Source organism: Grus americana, chromosome 18 (genome assembly GCF_028858705.1).
Source record: "Grus americana isolate bGruAme1 chromosome 18, bGruAme1.mat, whole genome shotgun sequence".
NCBI classification, from domain to species: Eukaryota; Metazoa; Chordata; class Aves; order Gruiformes; family Gruidae; genus Grus; species Grus americana.
The window spans coordinates 3,522,107-3,548,915 of NC_072869.1; the positions used below are offsets into that span (position 1 = coordinate 3,522,107).

At 38.7% G+C, this 26,809-nt stretch overlaps 1 protein-coding gene across 1 annotated transcript in view; it reads left to right on the forward strand.

The window, feature by feature from the left end:
• The first annotated feature begins 295 nt into the window (after window positions 1-295).
• The window catches only part of PRKCA (protein kinase C alpha), a 159,806-nt gene continuing 133,292 nt past the window's right edge, over window positions 296-26,809 (forward strand). The window contains exons 1-2 of the mRNA XM_054846634.1: window positions 296-706; window positions 4,283-4,314. Of these exons, the coding sequence (XP_054702609.1) occupies window positions 534-706; window positions 4,283-4,314 (205 nt within the window). The 5' untranslated portion in view covers window positions 296-533. The remainder of the gene's footprint in view (window positions 707-4,282; window positions 4,315-26,809) is intronic.

A 26,809-nucleotide genomic window follows, 5' to 3' on the forward strand; every position in this document is an offset into this window, starting at 1 on the left:
GTGAGAGGAGCTGGTGTGTGTTATGTGTGTGCGTGTGTGAGAGAGAAGCCGGTGTGTGTTACGCGTGCGTGTGTGAGAGGAGCTGGTGTGTTACGTGTGTGTGTGTGTGTGTGTGTGAGGGGAGCCGACGCGTGTGTGAGGAGCCGGTGTGTGCTACGCGTGTGTGAGAGGCAGGCGGGGGCCGCTGACGAGAGGCGGCAGGTGCTGACGCCCCCCGGACCCCCCCGCTGTGCGCGAGCTCCCCCCGGCGGGGGACGTCCCCGCGCCGGGCCTGCCCCGCCCCGCCCCGCCCGCGGCCGGGGGCTCGCTCACCCCGCGGGCGGAGCAGCCGGCGCGGGCTTGGGGCCGGGATCCTCCTCCCGCTCCCTACGCGCCGCTCCGACGTCAGGCGCGGGAGCGGGAGGCAGCGCCCAGCGCTGCCGTTGCCAGAGACTCGGCGGCCGCCGGACGGGGCGGACGTCGGGGCGGCGACTCCCCGCGCGGCGACTCCCGGCGCGGCCCGGCTCCCGGCAGGGGGTGGAGAGGAGGGCGCTATGGCCGACGTGTTCCCGGGCTCCGAGCCCGGCGCGGCTCCGGACGCGGCGCGGCGCTTCGCTCGCAAGGGGGCCCTGAGGCAGAAGAACGTGCACGAGGTGAAGGAGCACAAATTCATCGCGCGCTTCTTCAAGCAGCCCACCTTCTGCAGCCACTGCACCGACTTCATCTGGTGAGAGACCCCGGCACCGCCTGTCCCTCCCCACCCCGCACCCACCGGCGGCCCCTCACCTCCGCCCGGGCCCGCTCAGCTGTAGGGGATCCCCCTTCCGGGGCAGCCCCCGCCGCCGTGCCCGGGCTCCGCTGAGCGGCCGCCCCTCCTCTCCCCTCCCCTCCCCTCCCACCCGCCGGTTCCCCGGCGCCGTCGTTTTGACGGGTGGTCGCCCCCGGCCTCTTGCCCCAGGGCCGGGCAGGTGAGCCCCGGTGGGGCAGAGCCGTGTCTCCTCGCTGCCCCCGGCTCTGTCGCATCCTCCTCTAGGCCGGCTCTTTGCGCCGCCGGTGCTCCGAGGGTCCCCTGCCCGACCCTGGGCGCACCCCGGTCTGGGGGTCGGGAGAGCCCCTGAACTTGCCGGCGCTCGGGGGGCAGCGCTGGCCAATGCCCCAGAGATCGGCTGGGTCTGGAGACTCACGCTGGGGGCAGCGCTTCCGAAATCACCCAGATTTGTATTTCCCTACCTCTTGTCCCCCACCCCCGACCGGGGTTCTCGCTCGGCTCGGCTGACCTCACCCCGAAGCCCCTTCCCGTGCCCGCCTTTCCCGCGGCGGAGGGGAGCGCAGCCAGCGCTACAGCTGCTGCGGTGAAACGGAGGGGTTTCTGTTTCAGGCTGTGGGTGTTGCTGTGTGGCACAACTTCTGCACCCCTGCCTTTAACTTTGTGATCGGTGCCTGCTTTATTTCCTCCTGCTGCAGAGGGAGAGCAGGGAGGTTGGGAATGCCCAGCGACACTGCTGCTACATTGCATGGTTTGGAAAAGGGAGGGTTTTTTTGAGAGAAAGGTTCCAGCTAGAGAGAGGGGAGGAAGGGAGGAAAACTTCCTACCAACACCCTTATTACTAAGCTGTTAGGGAAAAAATATACCTATCAGTTCCTGCCATGCCCTCTTCTGGGCAGGATTGCAGCTCCGCTGCAGGCCGAGCCACTCGGCGCTCTCTGCATTACCGGCTTCGGCGCTGCCCTGCACCCGCCGCTCTCCTCGGCAGAGCGGTGCGAGTGGGCGGCGGAGGCTGCTGGCTCCTGCCCTGCGCTCTCGGCGAGGCGGGAGGAGCAGGTGTGTGTGCCCTTGCGTTTAGGTGAATGTTTTGTACGTTCAGCCAGCGTGCAGCAGAAACGGCTTGGGCTTCCTCTCCGTCACTTGAGATGTGGCTTAGCCTCAGCCTTGCTCTGCTGCTGAAGTTTTCGCTGCGGGTTTTGTTGCTGAAAATGAGAGCTGTGATTTATTTTAGACAAAGTTGGAAAAGATCTAGAGGGGTCTGCACCCAGCTGGCTCTGTGTCTATGGCAGGTGTCTTGCTCTTTTTCTACGTGTTTATGCGTCTGGGCACAGACCTTTGCCTTCCTTCTTGAGTTTTCCTCGGTTTGCATGCTGAAGAAAAGGCTGTGATTGCTTCAGAAATGATTGAAATATATTTTCAGAGTAAGGAAAGAGAGGAAAGGAAGGAAGACTGAGATGGTAGACTGCAGAAGAAATGAGGAGAAATAAGTTTTTTTTCTTTTTTTAATTATTTTTTCCTATTTGAAAAAAAAAAATTGCAAAGTTTGGTGTTGTAAAAGTGAGAGACCTGCAGAAACTGGTTCAAAGCCAATCTAAACCAGAATGAATTGGGAGGTGTGAAAGAATGCTGCAGGGTTATTGTCGGACCGTGTTTGTGTAGAGCACAGTTAAAAAACAAAGTGGAATACCGTCATGAGAAAAGGCACCTGATGACAGGACGGACATGAAAATGAAAGGATATCCTGTAGCTGACAGGTGGCAAGAGTAGCGGTGCTCTCTTGTCTTTTCTTGCTAGTGAGTCTAAAGAAGCTCTTAACACTCATCAAACTCAAAAACTTTTCATTTCGTCTTTTGAAGATGGGCAACTCTTGAATAAGCTTCATACCCCATAAAAAGGGCCTCATCTATTTCCAACGTGACGTGTGGCAATTAATACATGTTTTAAATACTATCTTTCAATGAATGACACAATTGTTTTTTCCTTAGATTACATTTGACCAGGTAATATTTACTGAAATAGTTAGTGCCTTCTTATCTTCTTAAACAACTTTGACCTATCTGCTTGATTTCTCAAGTGTTGATATGTGTATTTTTTTTTTAAGACCTTTTACTTAAAATACATTGTAACTGATCAGGGAGTGGAGTGGACTGCAGCTGGTTAGTGTATGAATTCAGCTGAAACACTGAAAATTGGCTGTGCTTTTAGAGTAGATAACACAGGAATGTTCGTTACAAATAACTCTGTTTAAAAAGACAAAAAATTATCTGAAGTCTGTTTCATGTTCTTAGTCCTGCTGTAAGCCCTCCTGCAACGCATTTGCATACTCCTAGTACATGCTTTTTACTTTTGTGAGATAACAGCAGCAGAATGATGGTATAGCATAGTCACATATGCTGCCAAGTAAACAAACAATTTTATATTTCTTCTGTTTGTCTCAGTTCAGGTCAACTTATAACAGTAACAGGTAGAGACTGTTGTGTAGAAATTTACAGAAATGCTTGAAGCTGCGTAATTTCAGTTTCCACCTGAAGTAACAATGATTAAGGGTTTTGTCCCTTCTCTAAATAAATAAATTAATTAAAATGGGGAAATTGTTGATATAAAGTTCTTAAAACATGTCGACAAAATTCATAATTAAACTCCATGTTGTTAATTGCATACAGCCTGCTGGCTGGCTTCTACAGTTCATGGCTTTGGTTCATTTGTCTTTTAGCATAAGCAGCTCCAGCTCTGCAAATGAAAAACATTCTGCAAAGAGGGAAAATGCAGATAAATGTTTATAGGGAGGGCGCTCAAAACATTTATTTTTGTGGAAAGAGAATGTTGAATGTTTAAAGATAAATAAAACCAAGAACAGTGCGATTTGCCAGAGGTGTAATGTATGTCAGGACTCTGGATACCATGTACAACACTTGTGTGTCACTATTCACTGGTGAAACGTTACACGAACGTTTGTATTTTGTTATGGAAGTGAAGCAAGGAAGCTGGAAACACAATCAATATGAAACCAATGGGCCTGTTTTCTCATTTATATTGAAACAAGCAAAACCTTTAACCTGCCTGCTGTCTGTACAACAAGCGACAGGTATCTAGCAGAGGTGCGTAACAGCATCGGCATGCAATCCTAAAATTTGGATGAAATACTAACTCTGGTTTGTTTTGTGGACCTTTGCTAGAACTTGGAATGTTTTACGTTGCTGTTAAGTTTACATGTGCCATTAAATGAGTTGAAATATTATGCAGTAATCACGGATGATGATAACTGTAGATCCAAAATAGCTTGTAAAATAATAATAATAAAAAAATTGTTGCCAGAAGCTGAAATTACATAGCTGGTGACAGCTATTGTTCTCTGCTTTGAAATGGGTGGGCTGTTCTATGTTGTATATTTTAAAATCTGTTGCTGTCTTAGCAAAATCTGAAGTAATTTAATATGAAGCTATTTTTATGTTGTCATAGATCATTGAGAAGAAATTATAACTAAACATACTAAGACAGGTTTTTTCTTTTCTTTTTTTTTTTTTTTTTTTAATGCAGGGGATTTGGGAAACAAGGATTTCAGTGCCAAGGTAAGCCACAAACGCTTTGTTGGCTAGAGCACATTGTTGCATCTTACTTTGAAGGCGGCCAAAACTTGCCTGCAGCAAGAAGGAAACAAGCCTGGAAAAACTAAGCGAGCATCTCTGTCTATGTAAATTCTAAAGGAAGACAATTATTCAATTAAGTAACTAGTGGAATTTATATCATATACATTGAACAGTCAAGTAATTGTTCATACTGTAATAACACAAAAAAATGTTGGTTTTTTTTTTAAATCTCGTCATGGTAAATGTCATATAATTTGCATATAGTGCGGCTTCTAACTTTTCATGAAAATAATCTGTGCAATTTAGATTTTGCAGAGCCCATTTTTCACATCAGAAGCTCTTGTCTGTGTGGGCGTTTTGGAAAATGGATTCACTTTTTAGTCATATGGCTGCTTTTCATAACCCAAACTCCCTGTTTTTAATTTTCATACGCTGTATGTTTAGGAGGACCTTTGGTTTGAACTACATTTTAGGGCAGGCAGCATTTTTCTGTCTTATGCAATACTCAATTACAAAAGAATCCACCCCTACAAAGTCACAGATTTAATAAATTCTGTTAACCTTGACAAATTGAAAGCTGCTATAGTGGAAGATAACTATATACATGAAAGCCAGAGCATGATATGCTGTATTCTCACATATTTTGTATTTTTGCCAAATTCTGATCAATATCTGGCATTTGATCATCAAATAACCACACCCAATTATTGTTATTTTTTTGTGTCATATGTTTACTTAATTAGGATGAGGCTTTTTGTTGTCCCTTTCTCTTCCCCCACCTTCTTCCCTGTCATTTCACCTGCAGATGTACATTGTGTACTCATTAGCTAGCCTTTTGGTTGTTTCTTTCATTACATTTTTAATGGTTATTTGCTAATGCTTTAGAGCATATTTGACTATCCTGAATGTTGCTTTTACTTAGTAGTTGGTGAAATTATGGGTTCTGTGGTATTTTTGTGAAAGTTGATGTTAGTTGATACTTCTTGAAATTAAACCTCTGAGAAACTGAATGTGAAAAAATGATGCCTTTTAAAGATGTTGCAATAAATATTTTTCTTTCTGCAAGTAGAAACTTGCAGAGACAGACATATACTGGAAACATTGCATGCCTTAAGGTATGCATGCACCCATGGTTTTACTATGAATCTTGAGTACAATTTCCTCTGTGTCCCAAGATCTTAATACTAAATTCTGTAGATATCCTCCAGCTTTTTGCTGCTCATAGCATCCAGAGCAGTGCTGTAGATCAATCTGTAGTCCTCAGTTGGTAGTGGAATGGCATTTCCTGAATCCCATTCAGGATAGCTCGGTGACTCCTAGTTAAGGAACTATTTAGATGTTTGTTAGAGACAAATCTGGTATACAGAAAATAATTGGGGCTGCATTTAAATTATACAGTTATTTATCTTTATACAGTTATTTATCTTAAGCTTTGCAGTTTGTAGTGTCGACTTTTCCCTATCTTCCAGCCAGGCAGCTAGTGGCTCAAATTAGATGCAATTCACTGTTGTGAGCCACAGATCCAATTTGGTATGGCAGTTCATTTCCAGTATTGTGTATTCTGCGGCCAGAATTCCTTCTACCATTGTAAGTCTAGTTAGCTAGGAATAGTTTTGTCTGAGGACTAATCTTTATAAAGCTAGCTAAAACTGGGAATTCAGTCTCATCTTCCCTCTAAACGCCATGCATGAACACAACCAAGAGTAAAAGCAGTACAACAGCTTGATTTATTTTTAAATGCTTTGGAATTGATACTTTTCAGGAATCTAAATATATTCAAATGTGACTTTTGGATGCATCAGAGCAAGATTCTGCAGTTTTTCTTTGATGGAGACTGTTGTATTCAATGTTCTTCTCTGTATTCTTACATAGTCAAAATCTCAAAGAAATATTCAAATTTTAGGTAATTTGTAGCAAGTTATTGTTGGTGCACTAATAAGTTTAAGCAGTGGGGGTTTTTGCTGTCATTCACTAAATTTGATTGTAATCAAAATCAAAGAGTTCGTACTCTTGGGATAATAGTCTTGAAAAATAAAACATGATAAAGTTAAGCAACTGAATCAAATTTTTTCAGTTCAACTTTCTGAAGCTTCCATCTAAAAAGTCACCAGCTAAAGCTGGAAGGACAAATTAGTGATCAAAATTAGTGAGAACATGAAGAAAAAAAAAAGTGTGAAACTAGAAGGTAGGTTGCAAAAAAACCCCTAGTTGCTTTAGTTAAGCAACTACCTTTACAGAAAAGAATGACAAATGAAGAATAAAATGGAAATTTCAGTATGACATGAAGGAAAGAATATTACAGTGACAGCTCCTAGTATAACTATAGTTCTTGGTCCGTCAGAGTTTCCATTATAAGAAACTTTTTTAGCTCTGTTCTCAAGAGTGTTGTAAAATCTCCTGCTAGAAAGAAACTTGATGTCAGGCAGGTTTCACAGTTGGGTGGGTTTTTTTTATTTCCAAAGTTGTTTTAAATTCCTCTGGCCTTTGTTACCAGAAGGAAGAGGAAAGGTCTGTAATAGTAATGCATCAAACTCAGATGATGCTTCTACTCTAAGAAACTGCAATTATTCTATGAATATTTGTATTAGTAATCCTTTAATAAAACAAAACACCTAACTTAGTGTTTATGCAGTATTAAACATTGCAGCTAACACAGTATGCTTTTATATTTTTCTTTAAAACTTCCTTTAAAAAAGTGTCACACTAAATGCGGTTCTAGTTTTATTTTTAAGATATGCCCTTGAAAGAAAGGATTTTTATTTTATATTTAAATTTTATTTAAATTAAAACTCAATGCTATCCTGCAATGATCTTTTTATAGATCATTAATACCTTTTTTAATTGGGCTTTCTTTGACCCTTGGAACGTGTGTTAGATTGTATGTAATCATTTTTGTTTTCTGATTTCTATGCCTATGTTTCTGCTGTAGTGTTCAGCTTCAGCATTACATACAAACATTTAAATGAGTTCTTTGGAATTGAAGAGAAATATTTTTGCTTATTTCCTTAAAAAGCTTTACGAAATTCTTTTTTTTTTTTTTTCCCCCTTCATTTTTATGGGATCCCTATAAATTTGCAAAAGAGAAATTCAATTTTGGTATGGCTTTTAATGCCCTTAATGCGTCAGAGGTTCAGGGTGCAATTGCATTATTACTGCGCGAATGCTTAGCAAGAGACAGTCCATATCCTAAGTAATTTGTCTGTCTTAATGCGTGTATTCTAATGTGGCTAGCTACTGTATATATGAGCAACTAGATACTCCGAATGGCTCCTTAGGTTTACAGCTATGAGCTGTGATCAATTATTTCATGGAGAGGCTGCAGAATTCTGTTGCGTTATTGGAAATAAGTTTTTCAGGGAGAGCGATGGGGGTCAAGAAGTATCAGTGGAAAAAATCTGGGCCTGTCTTTGGTAATGTGTGAATTTGAAAATGAACTTGAAAGAGTTCAGCTGGATTAACTTTCTCCTAAGGAATATGTTTTTACTGCCTCCTGTTATTAGGAAGCACTTTGCTGTTTGAAATTTGTGTTTTATCGTTGATTTATACGAACGTGAGCTATTCTAAAATACCATGCTTTTGAAACAGGAGTTCTTATTCTGCTGTTTTGTTTTTGCTGTTTTCTGTTGATTGTGGTAGTGAAAACATGATGGTAAGATTATTTAAGCGAGTTATGGCTTTGTTTTGTTTTCTTACATTGTCAAGCAGGACAGCAAGCTGTCTGTAGTACTAAAAGCTTTTCTCTGACGTGCACCTGGAAATACTGCAAGAGGAATGTGAAAAATGGAATAATCTAACTTGTTTTTCAGTCTGTGACAGTATGAAAGTTCCTCTCTTAGGAAAGCAGACTTTAAATTAAGGAAGCTTTTAAGTTAAATTTTGGCTTCGTCATTCTTTAGATATGCACTGTTATACTCTGAGTGTGATCTATATTTGTTTCTTTCTGTTTGATTTGTAAGAAAAGTTTTTCTGGTGAACAGAGCACAACAGATAGCGATTCACTAAGATGTGAAGAACGTGTATTTATGTATGTTTAGAGGTTGTTTTAAGTTCAACACCAAAGGCCTAGCAAGTTCCTCAGGGTGAAAATATTTTTAGTGGCAGTAATATAAATGTGATCAACTCGCGTTCCTGATTAAGGGCCTGTTGTTGATTCTCTCCCAAATGGCCAGAATTTGTAGTTATTAACTGCAAGTATTCCATCTTTTACATGATTTCTGCAGGGTCTACTGAAGTGCAGTAGTTCAGCTTTGAAATACCTTTGGCTTAAGGATAATAACTAGCTAAGGAAAAGTTTCATGTTTGTTTTCAAATGTACATAAATAAAAATTACAGAAATCAATTAAAGCAGATTATTATGTTTAGCTAATCTGTGCAACTGTTGCTCTTGCCACTTTTTTTCCTGTCTTCCCTCAATTTATTTTCAGACTATTTTTTTCTGAATGTTGAATTTTTTCTTAGGTGTGGTAGGCTTTTGGAATAGCTTGTGTCATGGTCAGTACACATCCTAACACTGCTGGTTCTGCCTAGCTAGACATCTCTAGGAATTACTTCACTGAAAATGGAAATGATTGATTTTATTCTTTTTTACTGCCTTGCAAATACCATAATATTGGCACATAAACCTGCACTTCATTTACTGCTTTGTTTATCTTTTACCGACTAGTTCTTGACTTCTACAAGGAAAAGGCCAAAGAACCCACTGGTGCCACCTCCTTTTTAAATCATCTGTTTTCATTAAAAATGTTTTATTAAAGGTCTCTGTAGAGAAGTGGTCGAGAAACTAATTTTTACTGCTATATCTGTGATCTGAAGATTTGAACCAATGAAACCTCTGAACACCTGTGACCTGATTGACATGTACAGTTTTTATTAATCCTCAGCTCTAACATGTTCATAGAGGAAGCAGCATGATTAATTCTTTATTGTGTACGGATCATGGCTTAGTTCTTGGTTTCCCATCCTGATAGTTGTTTTTCCCCTACCAACGGTTTCTCATTCATTTTACTATCTTCATTTTCCTTTGTAACCGAAAAAACCCTAATAAAGAGAAATATATTACATTGCTGCGTTGCTTCTCATAAAAATATTTTCTGTCATCCTTACGTGGCAATGTTATTGCCAAAGGGTGGGTAAGTAATACAAAGGAAGTTCCCCTCTCTATGCCAAAACTGCCTCTCTTGTACCATTATCATTTTTGTGGTAAGATTGGATATTACAGACCACCGGTTGAACAATGTGTGTGTTTTTCTTTGCTCTTTTTATATTACTTATTAGTCACGTGCTACAGTTTACATTAACTAATGCTTCTATTAGCCTGAGCTTGAGAAATTAATTCCGTGAAAGTCAGTCAGAGTCTGTGACTGTTGATGCTTCCTATGTAACTTAGCAGCATGAAATCTTCTGAAATGGAAATTTAGTACAGTTATCCTTAAAGCAGCTGACTCATTAATATATTTTCATACATATAACTTGGAGGTATTTGTTAAAAAATAGAACCTCCAGAGCAAAAACCAAACATACATACACACCCCCCAACAAAAAAAAAAGAACAAACAAAACAACCCACCTGGGAGCATAAATTGTATCTGCACACGGTTAGTTTCCACGATTGCTCTAGCCAGCTTTGTCCTTTCCGTTGGCATTTTACCCTCAGCCTAATCTGTAGACTGTATATCTGTGGACTCCTCAAAGGACAGTAATTTTAATGATCTGCAGATAATCCGACATACAGATTATAAGCATGCAGATAAGATGCTTGTGCATTTGTCTTGTCAGCTTTTATTTATTTATTTATTCTTCCCGTCCCTTGGCTGTCCCTTCCCTTTGCAACGGATGTCCCATATTATGAGCAAATACGGTCCTGTTAATTGTCTGATACCAGTGCAAGTTGAGATTCTGTTCCTGTCCCCGCAGATGAACTCTGAAATATCTGAAAAATTACCCGTGTTCCAAGTTTTACTGAGAACGGCATTGACAGATGCAGATGAAACTCCTGAGTCTTAATGAGAGCAAATACATTAGTGTTGGTTTGGATCAGGAAAGCCCTTTGGAAATGCATATCCCAGTCATCTCTGCTTTTACGGTGCTTTGGTTTGCATTGCTGGGTGGTCTTGGAGCATGCAAAGTGGATTCCCCTTGAGTGATACCAAACAGCGCTGCCTTACATATTTGATGTCCTCCAGGTGCTAAAGGGTGTTTGGTTCATGGACCACACTGCAGCTCATCCAACACAGCCCCCCTGAAATGGGGCCTGTATGGGGGTCTAGTTCTTAGCGCTGGTTTCCTCTACAAATCTGTTCCTGTTGGAGTGCTACTTGATAATGTAGACATAGGTTATGCTTTCAGCAGTTGTTTGCTGTGTGGGGAAGGGAATGTGTTGCCTCTGAGCATCGTTGCCCTATAGAAAGGGCAATAGGACATCTTTGTCAGAGGAGGGAAGATAGATGTATGCAAGTTTGCGAGGATACTCTGTTACTACAGTCATGTGCGTCACAAAAAAAATCTGTATGTCAAATAGATGCACAATACGCAATTCACTACGTATACAATTCACTCAACATAGAACATGACAGTTAAATAGAGAAATATGCCATTGTACTGCCACTGTTGTTTTTCTAGAAAAAATTTCCTTGGTGATACTGTGCTCATCAAAACTGGAACACAATTAATTCTTATCTTGCAGCAAAAGTTTTTTTTTCCTTGTATTACATTTCAATGGCAAAACCATCTTCACCCTTCCCACACTTCTAACATGTTAAGTTTGTTTTGTTTAGTTGAATCAGTTAGATATCCCGACAGCGTGTTCCAGTTAAAAGAAACTGACTGTTCCAGTGCCCTGGATGTAATTCCGTGAAGCTCTTCAGCTTCTAATTAAACATGTGGGAGTGATAGCTCATTCTGAGTTGACAGATAAACCAGTTTGAGTCCTGGGCAAGATAAAGTTTGGCATATTCTTTATTTTCCCCTCTGCTTTGGTGTAATACTGCACATCAGCTGCTGATACGCAGCCACATATGGTGTTAATTTCATACAAGATTTTTGCGGATGTGACTTATGCCGTGAGCAGAATTTAATGAAATGTTGGAAAGAAAGTTGCAGAAAGATGAAGAAAACAGATTTCCCTGATGGGATGCCTTGATAGTTATTTCTTTTATGTTTGTTTTTGTGGGTTGTTTCTCTTTAGGGTGAAAGGTAAAAATAAGGAATTATTTAACAAATACCTTAGGCTCAGTTTCTCAGCTTTTACATCTGCAGTAGAAACCATAAAAGTCTAACAGTCAAGGACTCTTGTGTATAATTAATATCAGGAACTACCCTTTAAGTGTTTTTAAATTCTTGTAGATGCTGAACAGTATAATTCTAACTGATTTCAGCAGTGCCTGTTGAAGACCTGTAGAGACAGGGATGCTTGGGAGTTGGTTATCAGCAGTTAATTCTTCAATTGCAGCTATTTATGAGTACTGCCTTCCATAAATGTGATTCATAACCGTTACCTTGTCAGGCAACCGAACATGTGCGTACCTATCTTTCCATGGATTTCATTGCCATTTACTCTGATCTCTTAATTATAATCCCATTTACATGAAGTTTTTTGGTTCCTTTCTGCAATTATATAACTTAGACTCTAAGGTACTGCAGACATGTCTTCTTTTTTTTTTTTTTCCCAGAATATCTTCTAGTCACTTCATGTAGATTTTGAAATCACATTACTGTCTTTATTAATTAAAATCTTTTCATCAAATGACCTTTATTAGAAGTCTGGAATATGTCCCTATAAGCTTACTGGAATTATTGTTTTTGTCTGTCCTCTACTGTTTACAAAATGTCTGGGTTTTTTTTTTAATTATTTAGACTGATACAGAAACACATTTTTTGAACTAAAAATGCAAGTTTGTCCAGAAACACCAAAAATATGGTCATCATTACTCTCTTATGTTGCTGCTGCTTAGTTTTTAAAATGAAACTGCAAAATTCTAGTTAATACTTGTCTTTATACAACGGCCAGTCGAGATTTAGAAAAACATTTGCTCTTTGCTTACAGTCACATATAAAGGTTTTGGCACTGTCAGAAGTGTCTATGAATGGACAATGATCAACACGAATAGCTCATATGGCATGTCCAAGGCTTTATTTACCTTGTCTAATAATTGTCAGGTTGATTTTTTTGGGTTTTTTTTCTGAGAAAATAAGCCATATTCACAAAACAAAATTATAATTTTTAACTAGACTTGCAGCCATTGCCCCCCCCCTTTTTTAATTTGGCTTCAATCAAAAGACTTGTATAAAGCTATTAATATTGTATATGTTGCAAGCATTTGCATATAGATAAAGGAAGCTTTTAATTGCATGTGGAAGTGTCAATTTTTATTCTGGAGCAAAACTTAATGAAAACTGTGTTTCTGAAAATCAGTTTGTTTTTTTTTTTCCCTCCAAATGATCCTTACAATGATAGTGTAATGAATATTGGTACCAATTTAACCATTTTCAAATTTTAAATCTATAATAATTAGATGTTTAGAAATTGGGGTTCTGTATGCTTGGGTTTCAAAACCACTAATAATGTGCATCAGTGTGTCTCCTTAAACATGTCAAAAAAATGCGTCAGATACTATCCTTCCTTATTTTACTATGAAATGTGGGAAAAGTAGATACTACAAGGTACAGGCTGAAGATAGAAATTCTTATTTCAAAGAGTGTTGAACTTTGTTCTCAATGTAACTCTCCAAAGCACAGATATTTCATTTTTCATTTTAATTTAATAGCATTTTTAACTTCTCTGGAATGTGTGCTAAATGTGTTATTTTAGTTCCTCAGTAAACAAAATATTATTCATGTACAAGGATGAGTTGGAAGAATAGTTTATCTTCTTTTAAGTCTTTCTAGACTGTGCTGGGGTGGTTTTTTTTTTTTTGTTCTCTACTCACCAGGGAATCAGCCAGAATCCACTTCAAAGTATGCTTGTCCTGTAGAAATTGGTCATGTTAATATTAAAAAAAAAAAAAAAAAGGTGAATCTTTCTGTGCTGGCAAGGAGTGCAGAAACAAGCTTTATCTTATGGAAAGCTGTTGTGTATGTTAGTGTTTTAGTGGGTTGATTTTAAGTTTCTTTGTTTCCTAAGACATTATTGTTAGTAATCACGATCTGCATTCTTATCACTTGTCTCTGCAGATAAGCTGAAACAAACTTTTGGAAAGTGCGAGACGATCCCCCTCATAATTGCTTTTGCTTGCTAAAGTGTGTCCCTGCAGCGTTGTTCTGCTTCGGTATCGCAGGGCTTGCACTTCCACGGCATGCCCTGATGCTCTGGGCAAAGAGACCGTACCTACTGCCTCTTCTCTGGTACCTGTTACCTGAACTAGTTTCCCATTTTTTGCACCCAAATTTTGAGCCACAGAGAGTTTTTGTGTGTCTGAAGATGACGGCATCCTGCTGGTTGATGGCAAGGTCTGGGCACCTCAATTTTCTCCTATTCTAGAAGTTTATAAAATAAATGGATTTCAACCTAACAATTCCCTGAATTTGTTTGACTCAGAGGAATTGTTAAAAAATAGTCATGTTACAATAAATATAGAAATAGCCTAATGGAACAGAATTGACCATAAGGGCCTATATAGATTTTTTTCCAAGTTTTTCCATCATGGCAGGATTGAATGTGATGTGCCCTAAAATTAGTCAGATTTTGGATTGCTCTTACCTTGTTTGCTAACTTTTACTTTAAATGAATTAAATTTGAGAGCATTCCAAGTATGTCAGTTTTATATCTTCTTTTCTTGTCATCAGCTTTTACAAATTACATCTGTTGGATATATTTTTATAAAATGACACTTCCCTGTTAGCACAAGTGGATGTGAACACAGTAGAAAGCAGTAGGTACAATCCCGTGCATGGATATTTTTCAGTTCTTCTGTATGTGTTTAGGCCCATTGAGACAAATGTTGCAAGATTACAGAAAGAAGGGAGAAAACCATAATTTTGTCTTTATTCTGTCGCAATTATTTTGATACCTAGATATTGCTCAGAATTCATTTTGATGTTATTGAGAGTGCCTCAGGTGTGAGCCTTTAAAATGCAGTAAAAGCTCAATAAATCTGATTGTGCAGCTTAGTTAAACGATTTCTTGTGGTGTCTTCATTGCATTGCATGTCCATGACAAACACAACTGTTGGAACTATCTGAAGACCCAGGGGAAGAAAAGTGTATTTTGTTAAATATGAAAACTTACTAAAATTCCATTCTTAGCCCGGTATATCAGTGGGCAAAAAGGTGGTGTTTTTTCATGCTAATTTAATTCTTTGTGTCACTTTTTGCTTGTCTAAATCTGACCTATATGTTGGTACAAATAGTAGAGGTTCTTTAGTGTTAGTTTCTGAATTGCCTCTGCAGTAATATCCCTGATTTACCTCTAAAAAGGAGCATTGTAAAACTGCGTAGTTGCTGAAGAGGGTTTTAAAGTGCAAGTGGTGGATATGTTTTATACATTTTTCTTAGAAGTGGCATTGTTTCCTAATAGATTGTACAGTCATTATGCCAACTGCACAGCATGCTGTTGCATTAGATGATTTTTACGCTCTGGTGTTCTGTATGTTATTGCCAGTTGTTTCACTGAGTAGTACTTTTAAGTGTTTTGTTCTGCCTTAGATACCCAAGTGTGCCTGATAAATCTTGCAGGCTGTAAAACTGATGCCTGCCGTTGTCGTATGCGTAGAAGTCAGCAAAGCTTTTTTCTAGGATTTCTACAAAACTGAAGTCTGGTGTCAGCTTCCCGATGCTGTATAATGAGGAAGAGTTTAGTTTCTGTTCATTTAATTAAGCTTGAGCTTGGGTTCCTTTGAACACTTAGCAAAACCAGAATTATGTTGTGTATTACTAAACCTGGTACAAGGCCAGGCGTCATTTTCATTTTAGAATATAAAGACATTATATAACAAATATTTTAAGGCTTGTATTTTATTCATAATTTGGTATATGCTGCAGCATCATTTCATAGCAGCAAATGTTTTACATAGTTTCTGTGGATTTGGCTACTTGACAAGAAGTATGCTGAAGACAACACGATCCATTAGTGTCAGGGGTACTCCTGAAAGTCCCTCAAACAGGACATCCCTGGAAGCTTGGGATTACTTTAGTATCCGGGGCAGAAATAACCGAGCAGATATGCTTGACTTTGACTTTTGCTCAATATGCTTTGACCTAGTAAAGGTTTCTTTTTTTATTAATGGAATAGAACACTGTAAAATATTTTTTAAGACAGCCATTTCTATATTGGGAAGAGGGAGGACAAACCTTTGTCACCAGTGCATCTCTTTCCTGGTTTCTGTAGAAGGTCTTTGACTTCAGGCTCTTTCGTTCCCTGCCTGTGCCTTAAACTTCTCTCTGGGTCTCTGGTGGTGGTGGTGTGTGTATTTATAATCATATGCTGCAGCTACAGCTCCGTTGTTTAAACAACTCTGTCACTGTAATGGGCATATAAAGTCCCAAGGCTTTTTACTGCTACTGTCATCTTAAGTGCTTTTGAATTCTGATAACAGAACAATAAAATGTAGGTGGTTAGGTTAATGTGACTGACAGTGACTGAGACTTCATGTTAGCAGATATTGAGTGAGCAAATTCATTGACAAAAGGCCATAAATTTATGGACACATCATAATTTTGGAGTATTGATTATTTAAGTAAATGTGTAGCTTAAGACTGATGAAGAGAATAAAAGATCTCATCATATATCATTAATGTATTGGGCAAGTCTAATTGGGTTCCTGCAGGTTTTCATAACAAGCTTTCTGCAAAAAGCATTGATAAATATGCTCAGTAAATTTTAATGAAGTCCTAAACACTATCCATGGAGCTTATTTTGTAATTAAAATCAATACATTAGAAAGAGTACTAATTGTAGAACTTGCTGTAGAATTTAATTTTTAATAAATCTTGCTCTTTCTTGGCTTTTATTCAATTTATGCAAATATTGACCTTTGAATTCTTGCCGTTCCCTATTTTTTATTGAGCCTTGCTTTGAAGGGGCTGAGGGGATGTCTGTAGTATCATCTTTAAGCTTTTGTTGTAATGATTAAAAGGGCAGTGTCAGACATATGGATCATTTGACATTAACATGGCAAAATGAAAAGGAAATCGGTGATAAAATCAGTGGGGTTAAATTTAGAACCATCAAATGTGAAGTGTACAGAATGGAAACTAGGCTGGAGAGCAGGTAGCGTAACTGGTGTATTTCTAGAACTTCCAAAACACAATTCATATCAGTTTTGCAGTCAGGGTACTCTTTGTAAGAGTGTGGGATTGTATTCATGTTGAGCTAATAAATGTTCTTAATATTTTAAAGCCTGTATCTTGCAAGCTGCTTTGTATGAATGGATCAGTATCGCGGTCAATGAATGTCTTATCTCTTACGTTGTTCTATATGGAACAACTGTTGGGATCTGACCTTAATCTGTAGTTACTAGTATAGGCTTTAATACTTATTTTTATTTGCAGTGCAGAGATGCTTTGAATAACTGAAGCCTCATATTATGCAGAATTCTGCATTAATATTTAGTGAAGTGAGATGCCCTTGATACAGAAGGTTTAGTAACCTGGAGAGACACTAGCTGTGCCGATATGTGCATGTATTATCCTACCACTTTCCGTGTGTATTTTTTTGAAGTGGAAATTATTTGTTTGAGCTTGGTATTGAAATTTCAATTTAATAGCATGATAATGCTCATAAAGTTTTATGTAAAAATATTCTGTAATAGTTGATATGATTTAAATTGTGCTAATTATGGCTGTATGCAAGGACAGAGCTATAAACGCCATATGAAACATTGGATATAATATAGACCTCATCAGGAGAAAGCGGGCAACTTACAGGCCATGCAAAAAAAATTCTCATTATGCGCACATCTCTCCTAACAGTAATTAAGAAGCACTAGTGAGAACATACAACCCTTATTTCCTAAGTAACTTGTACAGGTGATGCAGCCATTCTATAGTACATAAATACACTGTGGGAAATCATTTGGATGATTTTGCCATGCTACACAGTGTTGATCCTGTTAGGAAAAGCCTACAGCGTTCTCTGTTTCTCAGCAGGCAGAGTTCTGCCAGGCTTAATGGTATTGAGATGGTTCTTCGTTTTCATCTTCCCCCTCTTATTTTAGAGTATAGTTATCAATGGAGCAGAATATGATACACTTAAAATTTGTTCTCAGCAGGCAAGTCCTTGTCACATAATACATAACTTTCCTGTTGTGCTGTCGTGTGTAAGGAAAGCTCAGGTGATGGCTCTGGGTATGTGTGTTGTGGTAGGAGAAGCTTGCTCCTTGAGCCAAGTTACTATTGAGTTTTAGGACAACTGAGTTCTTCCATCCAGGTTATTTTGCTGTACGCAGTTAATTAAATTAAGAGGATGACAGAAATCGAATGGGTGATGGGGAAGAGGATGATCTTGCTTGAGAAAATGATCAAGAGGTATTTTCTGTTGTGCTATCTGTAATATTGATAAGAAAATGTTTTGGGTTCTTTTCTCCCTTTTTTTTTTCCCCCCCCCTGTTATAGCATATTTTGAAAAAATGGAACTCTTAATTCTAGCTCTTGTTGCATGGGCAAATTATTTATCCCTAGGTTGAGGCTTAAAAACAGAGTAATTTATTCTTCTGTGGTATCTGTTTCTGCAGTTAGAAATTCATTCTGACCCGATGGTGAGATGCAGGGTAACAGATGCAATCTTTGGATCAACCAGCTACGGCTTTTGTGTTAACCAGTCATCAGGAAATATCACTAAATTACTGGAGTACAAAACGCATCTGTTGGAAATATGTTTAAGTCTTTTGTGAAATAGGATGGGGAAAACCATTACTAGGATGGGGAGTGGCTTTCGAAACAGCTGTGCTGAACAACGAAGCGTGGACTGTGTGAATGAGCTCTTTTCAGAAATCCGAGCAGACATAGTTGGAGTTGAGTTCGCGTGGCTTCTCTCCAACTGTTTTGTTTCCCTGACTATTGCATAAGTGAATTCTGCAGTTTGTTCGCGTTTTCTGTCAGTTTGAAATCTGCCTGTGTGCAACATGGTGGGCAGTAGCCTAAATGCACGTGTGGCTTTGCAAGAGTTAAAGCTTACAGGTTTTAGTTGCTTATAATTCCAGATTTAGTCTCAACTTCACGAGGTCTGTTGCCTCCTTGTTTTTGAAGGAATGCTGTCTTAATTTCTGCATTCAGAAGGAAAGCACTAAGACTATGAATCAACCCTTTAACATTTGCTTAGCCCTCAACTTTGATATTTTATTAATTTGTTTTAATGGCATAATCCATGTTGCCATGAGGATGCTTTTCAAGGCCACGTGTCTGCTCTTAGAAACTGATGTCCTACTGTGTTTTATAACAGCATGTCCTAATTTTAAAGTTGCCTGTCATGTAGCCCTGATGCAAGTGCTCCCAGCCTTTTCCCTTCCTCACAAGTGCCACAAGCCTCACTTACCTGCTCTTTAAAAGCGTAGTGGCAATTACAGCACCAGAGCTTTGCAGAGCATTGATGTGGCACTTGAAGTGGAAACCCTGAAGGAAGATAATGAGTTCTGTGTTACTTGTTAACACTGGATAAAAGGCCGGTTTCTTTTAGTGCTTTGGTAATGAATCCTTCGAAAATTTCAGACTGAAAATAAAAAATCTTTGCTAATGCATAGTTTGGACTTTGGTTTTAGGAGAGGTAGAACACTGGTTATTATTTAACACATGTAGTATTTGCATAATAGTTATAATAAAAGTCAGGTCTGGTTTTAAAATGTGAATTGCTCTCGAGTTGGGATGTGGAAACCTCTCTGTGTTTATCTTATTTATTATCTCGTGAGACCAGTTTACACAAAGATTCTATTGAACAAATTGAAATGTTGAAGTTTTCTCTACTTCAAAACAGCTGTGTCCAAAATGTTTTTTGTGTTGATGGGAAACTAAGGTTTCTCTAGAAGAATGCACTAAACTAGTGTGTTTATAACAGATTAGTTCTATGAAAGGAGCCATTTGTGAAGATGGTGTTTTATTTTAGGGTTAAATCAATCTCCATGCCATCTCCTGAGAAAATACCAAGATCTCTGATAACGCAACATTTTACTTACAGATTACTGATGTGTTTAAAAGGCAGAAATTTATTGGAGATCCAGATGTTCTCGTTTTGCTTATTACCTGTGTATGCATACCCTTGGGCTTTCTTTTCACACGTGGACTTGCAGATCATAGCATGTTTATAGTACTCTGAACTAAAAATGTCTCTGGTTTTTCTAAAGGTTGTCCTTAGATAGTAACAGCCTGCATTTCTGTCGTTGATTTAAGGCTCTCCAAAACATTAAAAATGTAATTGCATTGAGTTAGATGAATCCTGACTCCACCTGTAAAACGGTGATATTTAGCAGTGCTTAGGTTACACAGATTGTGTTGGATTCAAGGACACGAGATTTAAGACAGGACTTTTTGGTGTTCATCGTTGTCGTACAGAGTCTTGTCCAAAGATATATTTATACTTCACAGGAATTCTTGTCCTAAGGGATTTGGATACTGAAGGGGTGAGTCCATATAAGAACAGAACGGTGCAATTCAGAGCAGTGGTACCATATTCTGTACCGTGCTGTTTGATCTGAGCTGCTCCTGTGTTTGCCCTTGCTCTTTATTCTGCAGAACAAGGTGTGGGGCTCTTTTTTTTTTGGCTGGTAGGAAGTTGTGTTTTTTCAAGCAGAATATTGTAGAGGAGGTCATTGTCTAAAAGCAGAGTCAGTTAATTTGGGCTTTCAGTGAGGAATTATTTTTATAACTTGTTATACCTGAAGACTCTTCCATTTAGTTTTCTGATGGGGAAGTGTATTCTCTTCTAAACCTCTTTTGCCTTCTGTAGGATGCTACATGACTCAAGGGTGGTTTAAGTGGGAATAAATGTATAATGGATACCCTTCTCAATGCCTTTTTGCTCCCGAATAATCTGTCCCTTAGTTCATCCATTTAGCTGGCATTAATTCAGTTCTGTGATGAGTTTCTGTAAACTGCAGTAACCCTGCCCGTGCCAGACCCAAGCTTGTCACTGCTCCAGTATTGTCATTTTATCACTTGCTTGGCAGGTGTGAATTTAAATTCTGATTTCATAGTTAAAAGATTTTATGTATTTAGGTTGGAAAGTCAGTGCACTGTTTCCTCTGTTTTAGTCCATTACAAGATTTAACTTAGGAAATCCATGCGGGTCTGAGATGTTTTGCAAATTATTGTGGATACCGATAGTGTCTACTACCCCGGCTTTGTTAAATCACTGTTTGCAGCTGAAAGGTTATGTGTAAGGGTTGAAGAGACAAACGTATGTTAAGGTTAGAGTGTGGTTTGTACTACAGTTCTGAAATTTAGAATCCTTCTTCCAGACTGTGGCACTGGTTTTGGGTCATAATTAACACAGCAAAATTTTATTCAGTCATGCAGAATCTTGTTATCATCGCTGGATTCTGTTTATAGAGAAGAAATGTTTTAAAAGCTTGTTGCAGATGGTGTTCCATCTTTAAAGATAATAAGATTAAAATGTATGACCAGGATGTCTTCAGAAAAAATAGGATGGTGGTGGGATACTGTCACAACCTTTGTGGAATAGGCAATGATGCAGTAAATCAATGTCTTAGAGCTTTTGATTCTGGTGGAAACTTGGTACAGCTGCGTCTTAAAAAGCCTGGTAAAACTATTTATAGTAACTAATTTCTGCAGATAGCAACAAATTCAGCATGCTATCACCATCTTTGGGATGTTTCCTTATTTGCAGCTGATGGAATGAAACAGAGATGTATTAAAAATACAGTATATAACACAGCTATAAACCCTCTCAGTTCTAGAAGCATTTGCTCTTATTGACATTGCTTCTTTCATCCCGGAACACCTTTTTCATCTTCACCTCCTTCTTTGACCTTAGTTTGAGTCAGATTCTCTCTAGTTTAGCAACTCTTAAGCTGGAGGGAGAGTACATAACTTACCTTGGAGATGGCAAATGCTTGCACACCAGCCCGCTTCCTTGCCGGGCTGTGCTGGAGCCCAGAGCAGCGGAGCAGAAGAGCTCAGCCTGAAATGCCCTGGCTCGCCCTACCCTGCCCCGAGAGCCCAGGTAGTTCCAACTTCTGGGGTGAAACTTGTGTGGGCTTTGCTCCCGCCCTGGAAGGGATTTGTACTTGGCAAGAGTTTACCTGCCCCGAATGTATGCCATCGTGATGGTTATTGCTGTGAAAACGTAGGAGGGGGAAATGAGCAGCAGGGAAGGGCGAACAGGAGGAGCCGTGGCAGAGGGCGAGTCCCAGGACCGGCAGAGCCGGGACCTGCCTGGGCACCCTCTCAGGGTACGGGCAGCTGGTTTGCACTTTCTACGGGGCTTCTGTGTCTTTACAACACGGTGAATGTCAGCCTTCGAGAAGGAGTGTATTCCAAGAAACTGAAACTTTCACAGGATGTTGTTTTGCATGTATTTGAAACATTTCAGTTTTGTATTTCACCACTCTTTAGATTTTATTTGAAATGAAGTATTTCCTTCTAGTTCTTGTTGAGTCTTTTTTTAGTTATATTTTATTATTGGCAATAAGTAGTTTGTGCTATTTAATTTCATTAAAGCCTTATGATAGTACTTGCATCAAAAATGCAATTAGTAAATGGCAGTATCTTCAGCTTCTATTATTTTGCTTTGCCACTAGCAATCATTTTTGCATGAACAAAAAAAATTTTAGGAATGTATTTTGAAACAATTATTTTTTTAAATGTTAAGTATAGTCATTTAATATTAGAAATCAATTTATAATGAAATTCCATGCGACCTCCATCTTTTTCCTTTCTTTACTATCAGATTCACTTTCTTTTAGCGCTCTCAACAAATCACACTCTGAACTACAACAGCCAGCTGGTCTGGGCTAAAAATAACCTAGGAACCCCTGCCCTGTATATAGTGACATTATGGCCGTTTATTTACAAATATCTTGTAAGGAAGAATCACTTTCATGATGTGCAATATAGGAAAACTCTGGCACTCTTCATGGGGCACGTAATGTATTGGAACATGGCTTAACGTGCTGGAGCAGCGTTGCGTGTTTTGTTGTTTATCAGAGCGAGGGATTCTGCGAGCAACCTGGTGCCATACAGTAAGTGCGGTTTGGTTGCTGTGATGGCTAGATAGATCTGAAATACTTTCTAGTAATAGAAGATTAACATGACCTGAAAGAATCCCCAAATTTGCGAACCCCTTCAAGCACTGCTGATGAAATGCTGTTATTTCCTGTTTCGCAGCGGAGAGCCGAGGCTGGGAGAGGCACTCGTGTGCAAGCACTGCCTTTCCTCTGGGGATTGCAGCTTCTGTAGATGCGGTGTGACCTTATCAGGTAGTATAGGTATCGGTATCAGCATAGTGTTGGCAGCCCAGCGTTGAAGACAAGCTGTTAGAACCTGCCTGAGAAGCCGAGTAGCTGTCTGGCAGTCAGTCTGTGCTGGTCCTCACTCTGGGGGTCTCTGATGGGGCCGGGGGTCCCTGATGGTGCCAGGCCTGGGTCAGAAAGCATCGGTGCTGCTTACAGCAGTTTGAGTTGGCCCAGCCCTCCGTTGCCTTGGTTTTATTCCTTTAAGAATGGATAAAAATCTGAAAAATGAGCATTATACTTACAATCTGTTTTGTTTCTCTTATTTAAATAAAATAGTTAAAACATTTGGGAACCGACACTTTAGAGCCGTGCCATTTTTAGTTTGTAAGGAGAATTTCTCACTTGTCCCCGTAGAGCACCTCTGCCAAGGCAAACATACTTCATGTTTTAAGTGGTAAGGCTTTGAATATCTTGCATAGGAAGATCTGGAGCAAACCACTCCACCTCCCCCAGACGTTAATTACTACTCTTTAGAAATAATTAACTAAGGACTATTGATACTGCCAGCCTCATCTTGGTACCAGATAATCTCTCCTTGGGATTTGGAATGTTTGTTTCTGTGCAGATAGTTCTGAATGAGCATTATCAGTGTGTGTCATCTCACGCTTCCTCCTCGTTAAAAATTACAGTGGATTATTTTACAGGGTTATATGTTCCATTTATGAAATTTTAAAAGGAATTAAAAAGATGATTTAATAAACCTTGTTTCACTCCTGTTAACACTCTCAGAAATGTTGGTTGTTGGAAATCATTAAATATTTGACTGGACTACACATTCTCTAGGATATATTGTTTGAGTACTGCCGCTTGATTTTTTTTTTTTCCCCCTCATGTAAATATTTTCCTTTTTGTCAGTTATCCTGTAAGTAGGTTACTTCAAGGATGTTATGACAGTGAAAGATTTCTTATCCTGAGTTTAATAGTGATGGTAATAAAAGCTATATACCAAAGCTTGCTATGTGTTGACGATATGTAGAATGTTTGGGGAAACAAAATCTTACTTACCAAAAAACAATCTCAAAAGAATCATTTTAAGAAACAAAGAAATGCAGTGCTTACACACTGGGGTGAATTAAGCAAATTGGATTTTATTTCTGTATTGTTATCATGCTGTGGAAAAGTTCCCAAGGTCTGTTCCTGCTGTGATTTATTTTTCTGTTGTCTTAGTCATTTACATAACCTTAGGTGCAAAGTAGTTAAATTCACAACTAGGGATTGTTGACACTCACTTTATCTTCAAAATGTTTCAGAAATTTGCTACAGAATACTCATTTATTCTAGATAATAATATAATAATAAATTCCACAGCTGAAGTTTTTATTCTGTGCTCAAATCTAGGAAATAACCTCACCAGTTGTCTTTAAAGTTAAATTGGTTAAACTAAGTGCTGTCATCTCTTATCTTTTTTTTAATCTTTCAGAGCTTATTTATATTCAAGTATTATAGCATTTAAGACTAGAATAATATTCATGTGAAATCATGATGTAATCAAACTTGAATCACATTAGGAGAAACTTCTACATTTTCCCCCAAATACTGTAGGTTTTAATATTCTGAAATCTATACATTTATTTCTTGATTCTTTGTTTTAAATAACATCAAAGCCTTAAAAGTACTTAGAAGTGAAGATTTCCTTTGTATTTGATTTTGGTGATGAGCCACTGTTTTTGACCCTGTGGAGCATTGATACATAATTTCTATTTCTATAATGTTTGAATATAGACATATTTAGGTTTCTATATAAATTTATTTTTAATTGTAACTGTAATTTCTCCTCCTCTTTGACGCTCTTGCTGGGTGGCCTTGAAGTGAAACATTTCACAATTTAAATGTAGCACAATTTTGAAATGAGTGATGCCAAAAAGAATGTTCTCCTACTTGAATGCCCTGTGCCAGGGAGGTGAGGTATACCCCCACGTGCCAGCCAGTTGTAGCATGTTTGATGTACTTTGTTTTCGACCTTTTAATTTCCCCACAAAATTAATTAGTCTTTTAACTCTGATATAAAAGAAAATTTTATTCTTGCTAAAAATAGCTGTGGTGCTCATCCCCTTGACTGCATTTTGTTGAGTATTAGGTATCTCTCCTGGCTGTTCTGTATGATGCTTATTTTTAGGGCCTCTATTAATATCTTTAAATATATGATGTAAGAAGACTAAGGCAGTATTAAACTGGGAAAGTTAATTATTGTCTTCGTAGTTTTCACTGTTAAATGTAAGTGGAAATCCATACCAGCGTTTAATACAGGAAGTTTTAAACAGGAGAAGCTGAAGTAAGTGAAACGGAAGTATGTGACAGCGTTTTTGGTGTTGAAAAAAGCATGAATTTGAATGAGGGGAAGGTATCTGTGTTTGCCACCACTTCCATTATCTGTATGTTTTGTAGTATTCAGTAAGATATGTAGGAACCTGAACATGGTCAAAGTAATAGCTACTTCAGCCAACAAATGTTGATTAACTGAACACCCTAAATGGAGAGGTTTCCAGCCAAATACTCTATATAATGCTTCCTGGATATGCAGTGTAAAGGTTCTTGTAACTATGGTTATTGTGAGCTGCGCGTGTCCTTGACAGTGTTGCAAAACCTTAAGTCTCTTAGATGATGTGCTCTAGATTTTTCACCAGATTCTGCCATCCTAAAAAAATAATTAATGCAGAGCTTATCAGCCTCTGATTGTTTTAAATGGCATATCTGAGAGTTTTGTTCTTTCTTTTCAGCAATAATTTTAGAACTATAAATTACCTTTCTGATAGTACTACCCCTTGCTTTCATTCCGTACTGCTTGTTTACTGCTTTTGTTATTGTTGTGCTCTAACTGTTGGAATTGGTTGACAGACACGGAAGATATTTTTGCATTGAATACTCAAAGACTACTGTTGGACATTTAAAATACAGTCTGTAATTTCAGCACAGATACGCTTTTTATTTCTATCGTGTACTTTTTTCTTTTTCACTTACAATGCTACTAGTGACATTTTTATCTCAGAAGTACTTAGAGCACTCGTGACAGTGATCTTGTGTTAATCCAAGGACAAAAAAGTATATATTTGTCACTAATAATTTTAGGATAAAAATTGCAGGTCTTATGACTATTGGAAGACAGTTGTCCTGGAATAGCTTTCCGAAGAGATTAGCAGTCCAAGAACCAAGTGATTTTAGAATGACCTTCCGAAAAGAATTGTGTCATGGTTGCCAGTAGGAGCAAGGAGCTGGATTCAATTACCCTTGGAGGTTCTTTTCAGTCCTCTGTTCCTAATTAAGTAAGATTTTGCTATATTCAGCTAATAAGTTTTTATTGAGCTAGTAAGTGCTGATAATATAAGATAGAAAAAATTAATTGAAACTATAATCCTATTATTATAATGTATAGAAGCTGCTATATTAGTGAAAATATAAAAATATGATGACATGAAGATTCAAGCATGAGTAAAAAGGCTGTAAGGTTTTTACCAGATTTCGTATGTTTTTCCTCCTTACAGGCTGTCACTGTGTCAAAATCTGTTTTGGAGGGTTTTTTTATATGATGCATTTCAGTAATCTTCTTGTAATCCTATGATAAACTGCTTAGTTTGATGGAGAATGTTGGACATTATTGGGGAAATAGTTGGCCCCTGTGAAATAAGTTTCATTTTATGACATGCTTTCAAAGGATATACTCTTAACAGCTGTGTAGCTATCCTTGCATTAACCTAATCAACCTCTTTTTGAAAAAGGAGGTGTGTCCTGGATTAAATTCTTAAAATCAGGCTGTTGGGAACAATACCAGACAATCTGCATGATTTTGGAATGTTTACTCTTGTTATGCAGGTTCTGTTTTGTGATAAACCTTTCTTATTTGTGTCATTTTATCTTTTCTTTCATTGTTGTATTGCTGCGTAGACCTTTTCTGGAACAATTGCGCTGGTTATTAGCAGAATTTAACAGTAGGCAGGTAAAGGCTGCATATATTCATCTCCTCACAGATTTCTTTCAGGTCTTCTAAGCAAAATAAGTACCTTCCTTAATTTGTAGGAGGACAATTTTGGGCATAAACATGTCTCAGAGCTTCTAAAACCATGTCCAGAGGTGTTGAAAGTCCATAT